Below are 20,292 nucleotides of genomic sequence, written 5' to 3'. Positions count from 1 at the left end.
TATGGTGCTTGTCCACCAAGGAGGTGGTCGCATCATCCCCTGTAGACGGTGTCTCTATCGCTCCACTTGAAGCTCAAAAGATCCTCGACGTTGTTGGAGAGTCACTAAGACTCTCAAAGGCTCTAGCACACCAAGATTATAAGGAGCACAAAGTGATCTCTGTCTAGCTCTTGATCTAAAGGCCTAAACACTCACTGAATAAAGCACTAGGCGTGATTACAAACCATAGATATGATAGCTATGCTCTCATATGTGGTTGGAGTGTATTTCAAAAATAGCAAGTTCCTCTAGCCTCTCATGTCTCCAACACAATTGAAGTGTCCAGCTGGAGTAATATAAATAGCACAAGCAAACCAACTAGACATTGCTGCAAATACACATTTTTTCAATCACAAATGATATTGCGACCAAAAAATACCATCGTTTGATTATCCTATTAGTACAACTAGCCATTAGAAACAGTTTGTGAACACCAGATGATAAGATGACTCACAAATGCTTACATTAGATCATACTATGATCATTTAATACTTTGTGCTTCACTTCTAGTTATCACCGGAAGATGACATATAGCGACAAAAAATGCCATCACTAGATTATCCTATGAGACTTTTTCAACACCCTTGAAAGGATAGGATGTCATCTAGAATGGAGTTAATAAGTGTTTCTAGAATTTAACAACAAAATCTCTCAACGGATTAGCTAGGTGCACAACTTCTGCACTTTTGCAGAACCACACTTTTGCGAAACTTCCACATTTTTGCAGAAATTTAGCAAAAAAGGAGAACAACTTGAAATTAGCAAGTCCACAATGCACCTACACTCATAAACACACACAATCAAGTAGTTTGAGTGGGAAACACAAATCAAAGCAAGAACTCAAAAGTAAGCAAATGCTAAATGAAGATTCAAAGATTTGTTTCATAAAGTTTGGCTCCTTCCAAGGGGCCGTGAGCGATCACCAAAGGTCTAGATCTAGCATTGTCTCTTTCCTTGCTTCACTATTGGACTTCTTTTGTTCTTGAGGCAAAGCCGATGCTTTCACAAACTTTCACGTAGCTCAAAATAAGGATAGGAGCTTGCCAGACAACATCTAGCTGTCTAGGAGGTTTAACCTCCAAAAGTAATATATGCTTCACGAAGCCCATAATTGTTTCTGATTTGGTTGCTCACTCTTGCTCTCAACAACTAGGCCCCACTTCATAATGTAGGATTTTGTCTTGTTTTCATGTGTTTTCCTGTTAAAATAAAATGATTCCTATGAAATTCTTATACTATTGTTGCAAAATTCCTGCATTTTAAAGGAAACCTAAATCTTTCAACCCAACTCTTTAGATTTCTCATAAATCACACAAACCTACAAAGAGGGGTTTGGACAGTGCCACAAGGCCTCTACGATGTATCTAGTTCATGCACAAAGCCATCAACCCTACAAATGAAGGGGAAGGAGTATAAATGCAGGCACATGAAAACTAGTCGTTGCAACAAAAAATGCAGAACCTCAACAAAAAGTGTCATAACTTTTTACTCAAAACTCCAATTTCGATGATCTTGGACTCTACGGAAAGCTTATTCGGAGGGCTCGCCATCCTAAATAAAAAACAAACTTTGATACTATCAAATGTACATGTTATGTGAAGGTTTCTCTCATGTTAGCACTTGGTGTTCGTTTAGTTTGAGCACTTGAAACTTGTCGAACTATTCATGTTGCCTCCTTCTTGATAGTATGCCATACTTATACTCAATATGAAAAAGATATGTCTATTTCAATCACCTAAGTTTTCATGTCATTTCTTATTATCTATTCACATGGGTGCAGCCATCTTTGTCTCTTTCTTTTTGACCAATTGAAAGGATCGATATATCACCTAGAGAAGGTACGTGAATAGACATTTCTGAAAAAAAAATAAAACTTGTAGTGGATTACGGGACTAGAATTTCTTGTTAGAGCTAGAATTTTGTAGACACCAGAATTAGGATAAAAATTCAAGATAGAACCAAGTACCGACAAATTTAATAAAAAAATAGAGATCAAAGTAGAGGGCTGGAGTTAGTTTGTCTCCGTTAGATCCTCTTTCCCCTTTCTCTTAAAATTTAGTATAGGAGATTCAGAAAACTGGATTACACTGGATAGGAGATATGTGCTCCATCCGATTGAGATAATCTCATCCCTTTATTTACGTGAACCCCACATGTCAATGCCAAATCAATTTGCAATCTGTCTTCCTCTCCTTTCTTGTTTCTCTCCTATCCATAGCGGCACGCAACAACGACGGGCTGACCTAGGCATGGGGGTACGACGGTGTGCGGAGCTTGCGCAAGAGCGCGCGGTGCGGCGCCAGCATGCTCGGCGTGAGCCACGGCGAAGCGACAGGCGAGGTGGTTGCGCAAACGCGCGTGGCATGGCGACAGTCATCTTGTCTCGCTAGGGCATAACAAGCTGGCGTCGGGCCATGGCGCGGCGGCGGCCCTCCCATGTTTGCGCGTGGTTGCAGCCCACCTGGCGCGGCGGCGTCACCTCCCGATTCGGCGCACGGCGTGCCCAGCGCGGCTATGTGTCGATGTCGCTCAAGAGCGTGGGTCCTGCATGTCAGTGAGAGAGGAATATGAAAGGGAATTGAGAAAAAAATAGAGACTTGAAAAGGAAATCTATTGGAGCTTGATTTTTGTCTTCGATCTTCTTTTTTATTGGTTGTAGGGAAATGAGATAACTTGTTCCAATCAAGTGGAGATGCTCTAACCATCTTCCATTGCGCGCGTGACATGTCCTCACGTGCTCCCGCCACAGAAGCGAACATGTAGGCCCCACAGCGTGCCGACCTCGAATAATATCCAGCCGTCCATCCATCCACGTCGTCTCGTCGGGGACAGGCAAGACGTTATCGCCGTCGCAGCGCCTCCCGATCACCCACCACCGGTCCACCACCACCACTGAACCCGCTTCTTCCTCTCCACACCTCTCGGCTTCGCGAAACCTCGCCCCCATTCCCCTCGAAGCCTACGGGCTCGGGGGGCTTCGATCGAATCGGATCGGAAGCATGGAGATCTCGCTCGAGGCGTCGTGGGTGGGCGTGCAGCGGCACGGGCAGGACCTGGCGGACCGCCTCGCGCAGGGCTTCTCGGGGCTCCTCCTCCACGCGCAGCCGCCGCAGCTGCCCCCGTGGTCGCCGCCCGCGCTGTTGCCGCCCAAGATCGTCATCCCCTTCGACATCGACCTCCCCGTTGTCCCCTTCGTCAGCGGTGTGCGCCGCGCGGCCGGGGCCGTGGACCTCCCCGCAGTGGCCGTGTCCTCTCTCGTCGAGATCGGCGGCAGGCTCGGGCAGGCGGGGTCCGAGCTCGGTGCGGCGGTTCAGCACCTCGCGCGCCAGGTGCCTGTGCCTGTGCCGTTCCGGAAATGGGAAGTCGCACAGCCGCCGACCGCGGTGACGGCGGACGAGGGGGAGGTTGCGCTCGCTGTGAGGGCGGTTGGGTCCACGAACGTCGCTTTGGAAAGGGCTGTAGACATAGGGTCCCTCGAGGTGGCAGCAGCTGCTGCTGCTGCGGTCACTGGAAGTGCCACTGCAGCTAGTGTGGGTGCGGTTGGGGCCATGGGCGACGATGGACTGGATGAGGAGGAAGACGGATTTGATTGCGAAATTGGGACATTGGAGAACTTTGAGAAGGCTAAGGTTTGTATGATCAATCGGATTGACGATGAACTTGCACATAATTGACACATTTTCTGTCACGGGATAACCTAGACTGTTCTGTTCTGAAACATTTTGGTGAGCTAAACTGTGCTTAAGAATATATGATGTTTTGGCTATATGGTTGATTTAGGTGAACTGTTTATAATTTGTCTACATTGAGTTCTTTTTTATGCTTTGGTGCTTTAAATAGCTCTCACTCATCTAATGTGTCTGTTATGGGCCCTTTATGTTAACAACTGGTTGTGATCATTGGTTGTAATTAGCACTACCTGCAGTTCAATTATGCTGTTGGCTGTTGCTGTATCAAAAACTTCTTTCTTACCTTCTGTTAGTCGTATGCGTATTAAATGGATTTTTTAATCCTGAACTACGAGTCATAACTCTTGTATTGATGTTGGCACAGGGCACTGTAAATATCTCAGCAACTTACAACACCAGGCACCATGACTTCGAGAGTTCAGTAGTTGCACGAGGAGACCTTTGGAGGTTAGAGTCATCACGTGGCAATTTAACTTCTGGAAATGATAGCTCGCCACTTTTCCTTGTTCAACTGGGGCCTTTACTGTTTGTTCGAGACTCCACGCTTCTTTTGCCCGTTCATCTGTCAAAGCAACACCTTCTTTGGTATGGTTATGATCGCAAGGTACTTCTCCCCCCTTTCTTTAGGCTTGATGTCATTTCGTCTTATGTATGTGGCCATTCAAATTGTATACTTACATCACTTATCTTGTGATTTGTGAAGACTAGCAAACTATTTGATTATTTTCTATACACCATGGTAGCTTTAAAAGTTTAGCATGCAGTTTATGGTTATAGAAAATCTACTGCAGATGGAACTCGTTCTTGGTTCGAAGGATAGTTCATACATGCAAGTGATAGCATATAATTAGGTGTTAGAGAATACTCTCTGGCGAATCTTTTGCTATCACAGTTATTTATGTTTTTGCACTCCAATACTCAAGTAGCTCTATGGAAGACTTGCATTTCCCAGCTAAATATCTTATCTTGTTTCTGAACATTACAGATTGATATTCAAACTTTTGTTGCTTTTTTTTCCCACTCAAATACTCAAGTAGCTCTATGGAAGCTTTATATTTCCTTAGCTAACTATCTATCTTCTTTCTGAACATTACTGATTGATAACCAACCTTTTGTTGTTTATTTATGTACCCATATCTATATAAATTATTTACATTGCCGAATTTTGGCCCTATCACCAAAGTCAATAAGTCATGCATGTAATATTCTTTTGCTGTTTTCAGAAGTATATTATTTTTTGCATACCAATTTCTGCTAAATCACTGAGGACGTCTAGCACCTAATATAGTTGTGTTTGTCGCCCTCTCTATAGAATTTCACATATTCAAGCATTTCCAGTTTCTGTATCAATTACGCCTATCCAAGCACTTCAAGTTTCTGTACTGGCTGTTCTTTATTGCATGTCCATATTGAAATTCATGCACGTGTTGCAGAACGGAATGCATTCCCTATGTCCAGCTATCTGGTCAAAGCATAGAAAATGGATGCTGATGTCAATGATGTGCCTCAACCCTGTAGCTTGTGTAAGTGTATATGCCTTTTACCTGTCTCTCAACACACCATTTATCCTATTGGTTGTACACATTTTTTTTTCTTTACCAAATTTCTGGTTCTATGAAGATTCAGTCATTTATATCTAGCAAATTAACAATGGGATTGGCTCATATTTGCAAATTGTCACTCCATATGATAAGAACATTGGCTGGATAACTGGGCAGCTGGTGCCTAGTTGGCTGGTTAACAAGCTTTCCTGTTTAATTTTGCCATCATGCTATCAAAGGATATATGATTCCTATCACATAGTTTTTATAGGATTGTCCCCATTAATCGCTTGCAGCAAAATGGGACTCTGACTAGAGTTTTTATAGAATTACTGTGCAATAAAATAGGACTTGCTCATAATTTCTGTGGCATGCCCCTATGTAGAAGTACGGATTGCATCATCTTACCACTGCAGTATGACATTTCTGCTGTTTAATGCTCTTTGCTTGGATTTTTGTTTCAGTCCTTCATGGATGTGCAATTTCCAAATGGACAATTGACATATGTTGCTGGTGAGGGGATAACAGCAAGTGGTTTAATCCCTTTATTTGGCGGATTCCTCCAAGCACATGGAAAGTGTCCTGGTGATACAAGAGTGAGCTTCTCTTTCAAGGTTAGTATATGCGGAAGCATGCTACCTGTAGCATCACTTAATCCTCTTGAGATCTGTTTCTAATTACTTCACCTGCCTCTTCTTATTTCTACTCCATTTCTTTTGAAGAACAAACAAGGTACTAGGTTCACTCCAACGTTTCAGTGGCCTGATAATTCCGTTTCATTTGGAGTTGCACAAGCTGTAGCATGGAAGAGGTCTGGCCTTATGGTGAGGCCCAGCATTCAAATCAGGTAGATTGATATAAGCACTTGCTCAGAGTTATAATTAGCGTTTGCTTTTCAAGATAAATGAGGTTATTCTGAATAGCTTAGTAAAAATGTGGCCTGCTGTTAGTCACAATACAGTGACATCTTTTGTTGGATGCATCGTCTTGTAAATATTTTTGTTGGTCAGGAAAGCTTTGGCAGATAAACTACATTCTACCATAGAATACAACCTGAGAGCGTGTTCATTGATCTTGCTTATGTCATTTTACTTTTTGGCCTTCTTTAAATGAGTACAAACATGGGTGGATATTTAAGTGTCTTTTGGGTTTTCACTACTGTGGTTCTCATGCCATTGTATCAATCCCTTCTTTCCAAGTTTATTTTAGTTGCACACTTCTGAACTTATTAACCGAAGTACATGCACCAGTGTTTGCCCCACTTTCGGAGGAAGTGATCCTGGAATACGCACCGAGTTTGTCCACTCTTTGAAAGACGAACTCAGCGTAATGTGTGGTTTCTCTTGCTCAAGACATCCCTCAGCATTCACAGCTCTCTCTGTAAGCACTCCACCTCTTCTCATGTATAATAAGTTGCCTGTAATTGAATTGCACTGTGCACACCTTACCGCGAACTGAGGCCTCGAATGGTGCTTTGGCAGCTTGGGCGATCCAAATGGAATGGCCAGGTCGGCAGTTCGGGACTAGTAATCACCTTGGAGACACCCCTTGACAACACCGCAAGGCCTTCTTTATCTGTTCAAGTGAACGGGGGTTTTGAGTTCTGACGTCTCCTACGTGAGCTCTGGATACAACTGTATATACTGTATCTCATTTCGAGAAGATGATACCACTGTATATATTGCACGATCCCCGTAGACATATAGCTGCGTTTCAGTAGATATCTTCCCAACGAGTGAAGTGTATATGTCATGTGGGGCCGCTCCTATTCTAGGAAACGGCGTGCCCGAGACGCCCGTCGCGCTACTGAATGCGCGGCTGGCTCACAGCCGTCGGCCTCAGGCCATGCAGGGCAGGCTGTGTCAATCAGCGGATAGGAATAGAAAAAGAGATAAAATTTGTTCTTAAGATTGAGGAGCTAGTTGTTAGGCTCAAGGCCTATTTAGCCATGTACGTGGATAAGGAATAAAGCAAGTCCATCTAATCTCTCTCACCTTCCCACTAAGCCTAGCCGACCGAGGGGCAAAACCTCAGCCCTAGACGACGACGGCAGGAGATTACGAGCTCCGTAGTCGAGGGCCAGCTACCTTAGGGCACGACGCCCTTGACAACCTGGTATCAGAGCGAACCTGCTGCGTCGGTTACATGGGAAGATTTGGACTCCTTCCGCGACAAGCATCCAGCGTTCTAGCTCGAGGACGAGCTGCTCGTCAAGGGGGGAGAGATGTCATGTGGGGCCGCTCCTATTCTAGGAAACGGCGCGCCCGAGACGTCCATCGCGTTACTGAACGTGCGGCTGGCTCACAGCCGTCGGCCTCAGACCACGCGGGGCAGGCTGTGTCAATCAGCGGATAGGAATAGAAAGAGAGATCAAATTGGTTCCTAAGATTGAGGAGTAATTAGCTCCTAGTCGTTAGGCTCAAGGCCTATTGTTTTGGTCCACTATATATGAATAAATTTGAAGGCTCATATGTCGTGCGTTACAACTATTTGTCTTAGTAACAACTATACTAAATATTTGTCTTAATAACAACTATGCTCCTATGTCAATTTTTGATGCGTGTCATTTTTTTTTACCATTTATGCGATATACAGAAGGTCATCACATCAATCCTATCGAACTAGAAATCATGCACGGCATTGCCGCGCGGATGATCCTGTGCCGGGCCAGCACCAGCCTGCGATACTTCAGCCAGCCGCTGCAGGCGAACAGGACCGGATTCCATACACATTGTGTATAGCTTGGTTGAGGAAATCATTCTCAAGAAAGGATAATAGCTATATCAACTTGAATAGATAAAAGGAAGTTCAGAATACGTGGTAGATCTAGATAGTATAGCGATTCAGAAGAACTCGTGATAACCAAAGAAGACATGTCAACATCTCATTGATCTGATTTTGTGTATATTGCAGTATATACGACGGACACCACGGGGCCTCACATGGAGATACACAAAAGGTGCTAGAACTCCTATATATATAATGACTGCAGCATGCAATAGCCATATAACCCTTCTGTTCCAAGTCTTGTCTTCTATTTTCATGTTCCTGCTTGTTGAATAGTCGCTGCAAGTGTGTAACAGGGAAAAACAATCAGAATATGCTTTTTTTTTGCTGTATGCCTATACTGAGTTTCAATTATGGGCAGTAAACTTTAGGGTTACTCAATCAGAACTATGGAGATTGGAGAATAGGATAAACATGATACATTTGTCTCATGTGCAAGGGAACTTTGCTAATATCATGTGGAATCGAAAGTGATGATGGAGCTTAAGCTATAATCTGGTCCAGCCAGAGATGCTTTTTTTATTACTTATTTACCTTTTTATTTTTCACTTGTTGGTTTAGAAAATTAGAAGGTTTCAAATAAAGATGAGTTGAGTTCCAATTGGATTAAATTTTGGTAGGTCTTGGTGCACATTTTTTCTCTTATATAGAGATAACAAATTTAAACGAGCTTCTGTTAGTATTGTTCTATTTCTACTGCTGGGACCTTGAGATATGTGATGGACCCTGACCTGGCCTTGCTGTTGGAATTTACCGGCAAAGAGGGTGTTTTTGCTGTCCAGGGTTTGACCCAGGGGAGCACGGTAGGTTGTCCTGCAAGAGCTCTTTCTTGCCAGTTTAGAATCCATATGAATCAGTATAAGCACAAAATAAAAGGAATAGATGTCTAAGCTATTACCTATGTGTATGCAAGATTTAGGGAATTTCATCGCGAGGTAGCTTTATATCCCCTTTTCTATAAATTTTTTTATAATGGGCCTTGAAGTTGGAGCTAACAACACTGATTGAAGATTTGTTTTGTTTGTCAGTCCAATCGTACAAGTATCATGCAGTGATAATTTTAGCGTAGCCGTAGCATAACTTTCCAATGTGTTGCACATGACAACTGAGGCTGTGAGGTGGACTAATGTGTTTATGACAATATCACTCGATTGAAAACATATTGACATTTTTTTTCTTTGGATTAGTTGCTTAAAGTAGTGCATAAAAGATACTAATCAATGTTAGGCATGCATTTCCACATTATACCATACTGCAGTTAAGATTCTTGTCTGAAGTTGAATGATCCTTACAGGTTTCTGGTCTAATTTATTTAGTTTTGCAAGGAACTTGTTCATTCTTATAAGCACATTATATATAAAACATCTGCACATTCGAGATATTCATCTAAAAGCTCAAAATTCATGATTTGAGATTATCTACCAAAAAAAGGAACAAGATAAGCATTGTCAGACAATGAACTGCCTTATTTTCTTTGTAAACCCATACCTTTCTGAGCAAGAGCATAATCAGAATTCAGAAGTGCAAATACAATGTCGATGTCACTATCACTATTGTGGACCAGCTTGTAGAGTTCCACGTCGATATCAACGGTGGCATCGCGACTGATTCTTTCTGTTGATCAACTCCAGGTGCTGAATCAGTTTTGATTGGTTGACATTCAGGTTGCGCTCTGCTTGCCAAGCAGGCGGCAAATTTCATGAACAATGGAAGCAATACCCGATCAAACCAAAGCCTCCAAGAAATGCCAGAGAGCAAGAATAGCTAGCACGCATCCTAACCTTGTCATGGGCTGGCTGCTTGGCAACGTTGTCTTCTTTTCGTCCCTTCTACTCTTCCTGAAGAGAGGAAAGGAACGCCACGGTTAAACAAATTTGGACCCAAGAACCATAAAAAAAGACACGATCTTGTGATAGGAGATTACTGCAACATGGGCTAACAAAGTTGCTCAATTAATTATAGGGTAGTTTAGATGTGCTAAAAGCCTGAATATTTCCTCTACCAAATGCATAGAAAAGAATACCTTATTGCATTCGCCGCTTTTCTTATTTTTCCTGTTTTATCTTATAGCATAGTGAATAAAAGCAATTTCGAGAGTGAATGAAATGTAGCATTGGTACAAATTCTATTTTGATAAAACGGTAGCGTAACCAAAAATACCATTACAAATCCCAAACCAGGTTCAGATTACGCATGTTTGGGCTTAAGGTTAGAAATCGTTTCTGAACGATAACACTGAGCACTGCATAATTCAAAACTACGAAATCTCTCCCACTCAATCAATGCACATCTAGGAGCTAACTAATCATTTCGTCTCCCTTCTCCTTCCTGAAAATATTTGAATACAAATGCTTTCTAATAGCATTACAATAAAGTCGGCAACCAGCACGTATCTACCAGTACAAGCAATATCCGAGTATTGATGGACGGTGCTACGACGTTCTCTGCTCAACTATATAAAATGCGTATACTGCAGGACACATACCTGCTGGCCGCTATGGGCCCCTTGGCGTCAGGGGCCTGGAGCGTGTGCCCGCTCGCCCTGCCCCTGGGTCGGGCAAGTTGGATCAGTGCCAAATCTGGCGGTTGCCACATTGCCTGGAGGAGGGGAGTGGTAGTCCATTGCTGCGGGAGAGTGAGGTACGGACGCCATGGATTTCGGCTATAAATCACGGCGGCGTTCATCCAGCCGAGAACGACGCCATTTAGCCACCGCCATTGTCGACGCAATCCATGCCAACATCACTTGTGGCTAGCCATGGAGGAACGACTGAGCTCAAGGCGGGGGCGAGGGCTGACAGGGTCGCTGGGGCCTCATCCGACGCCGGGGTGGCCTGGACTGGAGTGGCTAGGGCCGCCGCGCCAGCACCCTGCCTGCGCCGGGGCCGCTGGGGCCTCCACCCGCACCGGGAGGAGGGAGGTGTGGGGGTCGCCCGCGAGCGGCCTCCTCCTCACGGGCTACCGCCGCCGCCAACCGCACGGGCACAGCTGGCGGCGCCCATGGTCGCGCAGGTGCGCGGGGGCCCTGGGCAGGCTCCATCACTACCGGCCGCTCTTCCCCTGGCGGGAATCGGCAGTGCCAAGCGCGTGCTCTTCTCTGCTCCCGTGGGGAAGAAGGGGAAAATCTCGTTGGTGCAAGGGTCTTACGGACGCGCGCCAGACGGGCCGTGCGCATGGCCGGCGGCCCGGGTCCGGGTTGACGGCTTAGCGGGGCAGCGGGGGTTGATGGTGCCCGCACCCCGCCCGCGCTGGGGCCGCTGGCCGCCGCCCGTGCCGGGAGGAGGGAGGTGCGGAGGAGGCGGACGGCGGTGGGAGGACTGGAGGAGAGAAACGCGCCGCGGACAGCAGCCTGTTCGTTTGGACTTTGGCTGTCGTAAACGATCGTAAATTTCAGTCGAAATACGTACAAATAGCCTATAGTACTTTTTTACGAACCAGCAACGATACGAACCAGCCAACCGAACACGCCGTAGATCGAGAAGACGCCCGCGAACGGGTTTGCGAGGATTCGCGACCGCCCGGGTTGACGGCTTAACGGGAGTGAGACTCGCTACAACCCAGATCGGACGATCCATATGACGTATTGGCTGGATAACGGCTGAAGGGTTTGCGGGTGACGTGGTTCGATCCGTTGCCCGTCTTTTTGGAAACATGATTCCTACGTAGAGATGTGAGACAGTGAGAGTGGGGGTCTGCCTGTCCCAATTCAATTGGGGTGACTCCTTTTTACACGCTCGATGGTGGCAGTCTGGCAGAACAAGGCTCACGAGCTAAATGAGTTTTTTTAATCAATATTTTAAAATTCAACCTGGTTTGAAAAGGCTTTTTATACATCTATAATCTTTTTGGTCGCACCAATAAGACTAGTGCGATAAAACTACTCTGTCGCGCTACATGTACCGGTGAGACAAAGGTAGGCCAGCGTGGCGGGCTAGTGGGGCCTGCCTTGCTGCGCTATCCGGCTCGGCGCAATAGGGCATCATGCCATCCCGCCTGGCACGACACTGCCATGATCGAAGGAAGCTCAAAGGCGTGGGCCCTAGTAGGTCATTTTGCGCGCCATGTGTCTGTAGGTAGTGAGCACCCTTTTTGCCAATAATTACCAGAGGCATATTAGAAATGAATTGAACGTTCATATTCAAAATATAATACGCTTGTGAAGAACCACAAATGATGTCATTATTCGTCGTTGGGACACGTGGGAAAGCGGAGGCAGGCCCTTTTCATTACGCGTTAAAGATCTACTTATACAAGTGCATATTCATACTTGTGCAGCACATGCCAGGGCAACACCGGCCGGCATCATTTGAAAGTCATGCAAGCCGACTTTCCTAGTAGACAAGTGTTGTGTTTACTAAAATTACCTTACATATGAAATATCAAAACCAGGAGAGATTGAAGGCAAGGTTGTACAACATATTACCATGTAGTTTTCAAGGGTGCTCTCTCTGGATGGGCATCGACCCTTGCGATCTGATTGTAGGGGTCCTTGTCATCTGACTCAACATTCGACGGGCCAGCTGGAGTAAGGTGGCTTAAGCCAAATCCTTGCGGACCTGTGGAGAGACTACACTGCACTTGAGATGCTATATCCATGCTTCGCATTGGCTGCACTTAGGGAGATTGATGTCCATAATCTCTCCAGTAGGGGGTTGAGAACCCGAAGATTAATGTTGTGCTGTCGGTCCGTGCATTGGTCACAACCTAGAGTTTTCTCTGGTCATACTTTAGATCCATTTTTTTTAATCATATAGTCGTGCTACTAATCCGTTGTCGTCACCATAACCATGGGAGTGCATCACCTTGTGCCTCCTTCCTCCATGACAACACCAGTCACGTCAACAAGACTGTATTATGTGACAACATGATTGCTCGTCTATTCAGTAGGGCAGGCGCAATGTATATGTCTCAGATGGCATTAGGGGTGGGACCCATCCCTAGCGGAATTAGATATGGTCACAACAATGTTTACTACGCATGTAGGAGATAAGAGTGGGATTGGCTCACTAGAAAAAAAATTGATCGCCTAACCACCCATAAAGTCTGTTGCGCGAGAAAGCGATCCCCAATCCTCTTAGAGTGGAGAGAGTTTGGTTATAGCGCCAACAAAATCCTTCATGCGCAAAATACGCTCTCGCAAAATTCTACGCTAGATCCATCAATGTGAAGCTTCGCAAAATTCTACGCTAGATCCATCAAAGTGAAGCTTCGCAAAATTCTACGCTAGATCCATCAGAGTCGGTGGGAGCTAGGAGAAGCTACTATTTTAGCTCCATCTCTCATCCACCCTTTGGAAGAGCATGTTTTAAGAAGCTCATCAAGTAGAGTTATTACATTTTACGCCGTTTAGCATAAAATAGCTCCAAAAGCTCATTGAGCTGGTGGAAAAGGCATACCAAACGAGATCTAAGATGTATTAAGCCGAGCCATCGCACCACTGTATACAGCGGATATGAAGTGAAAAGGGCTTATGAACATCTGCTCTTAGTGATGCGCATGGCGATGTCATATCTTGGGCCTGTCCTGATCGTTGTCTCTGCCTGTACAGTGGGAGTAAGGATGAAAACGGACGGAATCGAACGGAGAACTCCTCAACCGTTTTCTACTTTTACATTTGAATACGAAAATGAAAACGAAAGCGGACAAACCGAACACGAAAACGAACACGAACTTACGGAATATCGAGAATTTCGAAAACGAAACAATTCGAGCGGAATTATATCGAACACGGTCGGTATACGAAAACTCAATACGAAATACCGACCCGTAGACCAAGTGCATACATGATCAAGTTCAAGTGCATATAATAATTAACAAGTGCATATTATAGAAACATGAACTCGAACTGAGTCAGAATAATTTTATTAATCTTTTTAGAATAGATGTAGTATTTTATTTTAAAGATTTATTCAGATTTTTCTTTTGAGTAACTAAGATTTATTCGGCTGATGCAAAAACTATCAAATGATTGACTTTGCAGGTGGGGGTTAAACCGATGAGCTTGATGGGCTATGGCCCAGGTGGGCTTTCGTGTAGATGCTGCCGGTTTTCTGACATTTAGCACCATCTCATGAGGTGAAGAGAGACGAGGCTGAGCGCCGTCTATAAGAGAGGGCAGCTGGCCACCAGTAGAAAGAACACAGCTGCGTGGTGAACAACCTGTAATTGGGTTGTATGACCTGTGCAGTTGGCCAAATTCGGTTTAAACCGAATTTTCAATTCGGAATATTTCAAATTAAAAGTAGAAAAGTAGAAAACGGTCGGAAAAATGTCTAAACCGTTTTCTACTTTTACATTTGAAATACGAAACATCTGAAATACGAAAGCGAAAACGGTAAAGTCGGACAAGAAAATGCGGATTCGATCGGATTAAATATAAAAAAACGATACGGTTCGGTTCGGGATATTTCCGTTCTGTTTTCATCCTTAAGTGGGAGTGCCGTCTCACAGTATAGCACGTGTGTCTATTCACCCAGGAACAAGACACCATTAGCACACCGTGCCACCACCGTCGCTGAGCCCGATTTTTTTATTTTTTAGCTCTTTTTTTTAATTTTTCACAAATATAACCCTGAAGGTAAGATTTCAAAAATCTAGACTCTTATCTCGTCACCATCGTTGCTAGCGCCGAGCTCTTGGGCTAGACGCAGACATGACGGTGACATGGCAGACAGCTCGGCACCGTAGATCTTGGGACCGAGCCTAGCGCCATGCTTACTGACACCGAGCCTGTCTTAGGTATGACATTACGGGCGATGCAAGTGCAGTAGTAGGTACGGTAACAGTCCAAGTCTAACCAACTGCAGAGGGAACAGAGAGACGCCAAGCCTGTCTTACGTATGACATCATGGACGATGCAAGTGCAGTAGTAGGTACGGTAACAGTCTAAGTTGAACCAACTGCAGAGAGAACGGAGAGACTTTTGGTCTCCGACAATGGCTCGTATAGTATATCTAATCTAAAATGAAGAAGATATTATTGATAGATGCTGCAGCTGTAATATAATACAGCCAACGACACAGCCAGTCTCGGTATATAGCCTAAGGGCATGTACAACCTACGGACGGGTTCCGTCTCTAAGCGTCTCGAATCTATCATACACATAGATATAAAGATAGGCCATACAACCCATAGACGAGAGTCCGTCTCTAATCTGTTTAATGCTTTGCATATAGCTAGGATCAACTATAAATAATTTTTTGTACACCATTGTGTGACTATTTGATAGAAAATGTATCAAGGATAAATAAGAGCAACATGATTACAATATTTTTTATAAACCATCAATATATAATTATGTTATATATAGTTGCGACGTCTTTTGTCTAATTTTCTTACCCGGGAAGAAATTTAACTGGGAAGTATTCATGTAACTAGTAGATAACATTCAGATAACTAGGAGATAACAGGAAGATATATATCTGAAAACAGGAAGACACCTTCCAATTCCAAACCAAAGAACAGGGCTGCTTTCGAGAGTCTAAAATTCAGAACTGAAAACAGGATAACTGAAAAAGGAAAACATTGCTGACGGTTCAGAAGACTTCCGAGTCCTTGAGAGTCTATTCACTAGCAGCATTCGTGCTCAGGGGCGGATCCAGCGGTGGGGGGTGTGGGGGGGGGGGGGGGGGGCTCAAGCCCCCCCTACCCAAACCGAATCAGTGCAAATTACTGTAGAGTCCCTATGAATTTTTAGGCAAAGTTCTATAGTATAGGGGTTGAGACTTAAGATCGAGTAACAGTGTTGTTCAATCCCCCTAAAATATTTCCTGGATCCGCCGCTTTTCGTGCTTCATGTCTACATTGCAACATTCAGTCATCAAAACAATTCTCTCACAATAAATCTGAATGGTACAGAAAGCCAAGGCAAATAGCACATCAACAGATACCCCTATGCAGCCACTTCAAATCTGCTTGTAGTCTGAACATCCAGCTTCTTATACAACTCTCTACTTTGTATTTGAGCAGGTAGCTCTTCCGATTTCAGAACGGATAGCACCCTGATGAACAAGGTATCCAAGTAGCACTGCACATAATCTCGCTGAACAACCAAATAGTAATAATTAACAATAATGCAGATATGATGCAATTTGCATCTTCGCCGTACTGCATCTAAGCATTCTAATACAATAATTAAACAACAAGGTGCATAAGCCATACGCCCCATACCTGCTCCTCCGCAGTGAAGTCGATCACGCACAGGTCATGTTGCTCCCACCGCACCCAATGCAGCCGCTCCCCGCCGCCGGCGTGCCCGGGCTCTTCCGCTCTAAGACCGACGCCGCCCCAATGCCATACTTGGGCTCTTTCGCCCCAAAAGCTGGTGAAGAGAAGGGTAGATTTGGCGCGTAGAATCTTTCTTGCGCGCGCCCTCAACTTCCTCTGCGGACGCGCCCGCACTGGATCCGTGGGCTCGTCGACTCAAGGAGCCCCTCCCGTACAACGCGTCTCCAGCGGTTGAGAGCGTCTTGGAGCACGCGCCCTTGCCGTCGACTCGTGAGGCGACGAGGAGAGCGTCGACTCGTGAGACCGGGGTTGTTTTCGTAAAATTCACGCGCTGGAGACGGCACCAGAAGACGTGTTGTACGTGCCCTAAAGACCTCAACCGTTGAAGACTAGCAGTAGCAGTAGGCCAGTAGCAAATACTACTCCAGTAATTAATAGTAATGAGTACTCCGTACTTGCGGGCAGACATGAGGTGTCCGGACCGAAAGCCACAGCAGGGAGGACCGAGGACCGATTGCAATTGCAAGCTACTCCCCCATCACAATCACATTTGGCCTGGCATCGCTGGATTGGACGCCACGAACCGCGCGCCTGCCTCGGCGCCAAATGAATTAAGGTGGTGTTTGATCGATGACTAAAATTTAGAAAGTGTGTTGAAAAGATATTATACAGGGTATTCGGATACTAATAAAAAATAAATTACATAATTTATCAGTACTCCACGAAATGAATTTTTTAAACCTAATTAATCTGTCATTAGCACATATTTACTGTAGCATCATATTGTCAAATCATAAACTAATTAGGCTTAAAAGATTCGTCTCGCAAATTAATCGTAAACTATGTAATTAGTTTTGTAATTAATCTATATTTAATATTCTATGTACGTGTTCAAATATTCGATGGAACAACCACTGCAATTTTAGAGGGGACCTAGCAACGCAGGACAATCGACAGCGTGACATGCCCCCGATAATAAAGAAAAAAAATAGTAGTAGTATAAGCTACTGTAGGCGCCAATCGTCCGGCCTAACCACGCGGCGTCCGCGTCTCTCGGTCCACACCTGCCGATGCCCGATGCCCGATGCCGATCCATGTCCATGTCCGTCCTCACGGCACGGGCCTCCCCGCACGTCGCGCTCCGCGGCCGGTGGCCAGGGGACGACGACGCTTTTACACGCGCGACGCCGGCTGCACTCCCAAGTCAAGCTCTCGTCCCGTGCCACCGCCGCCGCCGCAAAGATCTACGATACCAAGCTTAACGCTAAGATCGATGACGCCGAGCTCGACGTCAAGGTCTAAGACATCGAGCTGCCTGTCATGTTATCGCTATGTCTACATCCAGCCTCTGTCTACATCTAGCCCAAAAGCTCGGCGTCAGTAACAATGATGCCGAGACATATAAGCTAAATCTTACCTCAAGGACATATTTGTGAAAAAATTTCAAAAAAAAAGCTAAAAAATAAAAAATTCGCTCGCTGAGCGGCCGAGACATCAAAGAGAAGCGATGGCAAGTGCCGAGCACAACGCTACCGGACACCTGACCGGCGCAACTGGCACGACAGGGGAGCTTTGACGACGACTTTGTAGCAACGTTATCTAGTGCATCGCGTTACACTTTTTACAGTTACAGACATGGACTTTTACACTGTTTTCAGCTTGGCCATGCACAAGCACGTACACCTTATTCGACTCTTTCAACATTTTGGATGCATGTGTCATTGTCGTGCTTTGTTTTATCTCAAGAACTGGAAAAAAAAAACGTAAAGGTAGCAGTAGCGAGAGCAAAGAAATCGATCGCGCCGGAGTCCCAGCACGGCTGCTGCACACTGGTTAACGAGCACCAGGCAGTGAACTGAGGCTAGTGCCCGGCGCCAGGACTGGGCACCGACCGCATCAACCGCGCCGCCCTGCCGGTGGCCGGGAACCACCTCGGCACCGCCGCGGGCTCCTCGCCGCCGCCGACGACACTCGGTGGCGGTGGCACTCTGAGCACCAGGCCACCCTCGAAGTACATCACCTTGCCGCCTTCCTCTTCGGCCTCCGCCAGCAGCTTGCGGCCCTCGCATGGCGAGCAGCGAGACAGCAGCAGGAGCAGGCACAGGGCAAGGCACGCCCACGCGGCCCGCAGCGACGACGACGACTCGGGCGCCTTCCCGCCGATACTGCCGCCGAGTGAACCCATTGGATTGGAGTAGTATTGGACGACCTTGAGGTGGTGGCCGGTCGGCGTTGCTTGCTCTGCTCTCGTTGGAACTTGGAAGAGTGGCGCTCGGCCCGGCCTGCACTGCTTGGAGGAAGGTTAATAATACAGCTGGCTTGTTGGCTGTAAGGTTTTTTTTTAGCCTTTTCTTAGCTTATTCATACAGTAGTTGGCTCTTTACAGTTAATACATGGCCCACTTGTCTCTCTTACAGACTTTCTTGATTCTTGTGTCCAAGCCGGCTGTAAGCTTACAGCCCGCTTCTCCCCTCTCTCCTTCACTTCAGTATTTAGTCGGCTTATAGCCTGCTATTATACTTGCTCTTATAGTCGGCGGCACGGCACCTGCTTTGTTGCTCAGACAGGCTTTGATGATTGGCTGCTTTGCTGGTGGCGATGGAGCCGAGCGCCGCGCTCAATTTATAGGCCCGCGGCGCGGGGAGATTCCTCGTCTCCGGTGGAGAACTCTTCGCGACTAACTGCCGGCCACCAAACTAGGGCCTGTTTAGTTCCTAATTTTTTTTTAATCTTGCGGCACATGCATGAAGTATTAAATGTAGATAAAAAAAACTAATTACATAGTTGGGTGAGAAATCGCGAGACGAAACTTTCAAATATAATTAGTTCATAATTAGACACTAATTGTCAAATACAAACAAAAGTTCTACGATAGCCAAAACCTACAATTTTTTGCATCTAAACGCGCCCCTGGTATCTTTCTCTACAGACGGCAGTTGGGTTCTCAACTTTTCCGCTCATGTCTTTCCGTAGTACCATACCAAAGCAGGAGAATTCTGTATGTAGCCATGCTATACGTTATAAAATTCCGCTCTACTGTTAAAGCTGCCGAAGTGGAATTCCCGGTGTTCTTTTTTAACGGACGGCCGATTCAGAGGTGATGACCGTCCTTTTCGATGAAAAGTTTGGTTGAAAAATATTGTTTGCTGATTTATTGTGATAAACCAGCCAGGTTGATAAGTTCTAGCGAACCATCTCTATGTACTACCGCTTCCAATCTGAACATGTCAACCGTCTGACTAACGAGTTCTTTTGTTATTAGAGATAACAACATGGGCAGTTAGTTGGAACGTGTAACTGATTACTTTTAGGTGAAGTGTTCTAACCAAACTACATTTGGCAAACATGCAGCATCTTCAGTACAAAGCTTGCGCGAATCCTCAGTTAAGTATGAGACTTCTCAAAAAAGAATATTGATGGACTTTAGAGTGTCTGTATAGTACTCCGTATACTAGTAGTGTACTAGTGCTGATTGCTGAAAATGAATATATAAACAGTTAAACACTCGTGTGGGGTGCGTACGTGTGCGTCAGCGACGGAGTTCTTGACCTATAAGGAGAGGAGGATCACGAGCAAGTAACCTAGCCAGCAACTAGCAGCCAGCAGCTGCGAATCGGGATGTCGGCATGTGCTAGCCACCGGTTGCCATGGGGAAAAAACCGAAGGAATCGCGGGCGAAACAGACGGCGGCCAGCGAAAGGGCGGCCAAATCTGACTCGAGAATGCATTGCAGGGCCGGGAGGGAGAGAGCGGCCAGGATTAAACATGCATCCGGCCATTGCTGTGTTCGTTCTTCTTCTTCTCTGTTTCCATCTGCTCTATCGCGTCCTCGTGCAAGCCAATGCAATCAGTCGTCCTCGTGGAAATGGCATATTCGTTCCTCGCCTCATGCATCGTCTGACTTAGTATAAACCTTGTTTTTAATTCCCTTTTTATATAGGGTATAAGACGTGGTTTTTTTTAGGTTATCATGGCCGACCGCGATAGATTTGCAAAAGGGAAGGAAGCAT

General features: G+C 45.5%; 1 protein-coding gene and 1 long non-coding RNA gene across 2 annotated transcripts; one reads left to right on the top strand and one right to left on the bottom strand.

Moving 5' to 3' along the window:
- Positions 1-2,899: 2,899 nt before the first annotated feature.
- LOC136512165 (uncharacterized) lies at positions 2,900-6,988 on the top strand. Its single transcript, XM_066506147.1, has 7 exons — positions 2,900-3,668; positions 4,093-4,332; positions 5,162-5,251; positions 5,734-5,883; positions 5,992-6,116; positions 6,520-6,649; positions 6,751-6,988. Exons 1-7 carry the CDS (start codon positions 3,039-3,041, stop codon positions 6,874-6,876), a joined length of 1,491 nt encoding a protein of 496 aa, XP_066362244.1. The 5' UTR covers positions 2,900-3,038; the 3' UTR covers positions 6,877-6,988.
- Positions 6,989-7,132: 144 nt separating this feature from the next.
- LOC136512166 (uncharacterized) lies at positions 7,133-11,406 on the bottom strand. The gene is made up of 5 exons (XR_010772993.1): positions 10,542-11,406; positions 9,838-9,894; positions 9,545-9,728; positions 8,788-8,869; positions 7,133-8,335 (listed from the first exon to the last, which is right to left on the bottom strand). It is a non-coding gene; the product is annotated as an uncharacterized lncRNA (long non-coding RNA).
- Between the last annotated feature and the right edge of the window lie 8,886 nt (positions 11,407-20,292).

This window comes from Miscanthus floridulus, chromosome 16, assembly GCF_019320115.1.
Source record: "Miscanthus floridulus cultivar M001 chromosome 16, ASM1932011v1, whole genome shotgun sequence".
NCBI lineage: Eukaryota > Viridiplantae > Streptophyta > Magnoliopsida > Poales > Poaceae > Miscanthus > Miscanthus floridulus.
This window is presented reverse-complemented; position numbering and strand designations above follow the sequence as displayed.

What these genes read in the sequence shown, in the direction of transcription:
- LOC136512165 (XM_066506147.1), top strand. Translation starts at nt 3,039, where the DNA reads ATGGAGATCTCGCTCGAGGCGTCGTGGGTGGGCGTGCAGCGGCACGGG. An exon ending in AGGCCCAGCATTCAAATCAG is followed by an intron (nt 6,117 to 6,519) that starts GTAGATTGATAT and finishes TACATGCACCAG; the next exon opens with TGTTTGCCCCACTTTCGGAG. An exon ending in CAGCATTCACAGCTCTCTCT is followed by an intron (nt 6,650 to 6,750) that starts GTAAGCACTCCA and finishes GTGCTTTGGCAG; the next exon opens with CTTGGGCGATCCAAATGGAA.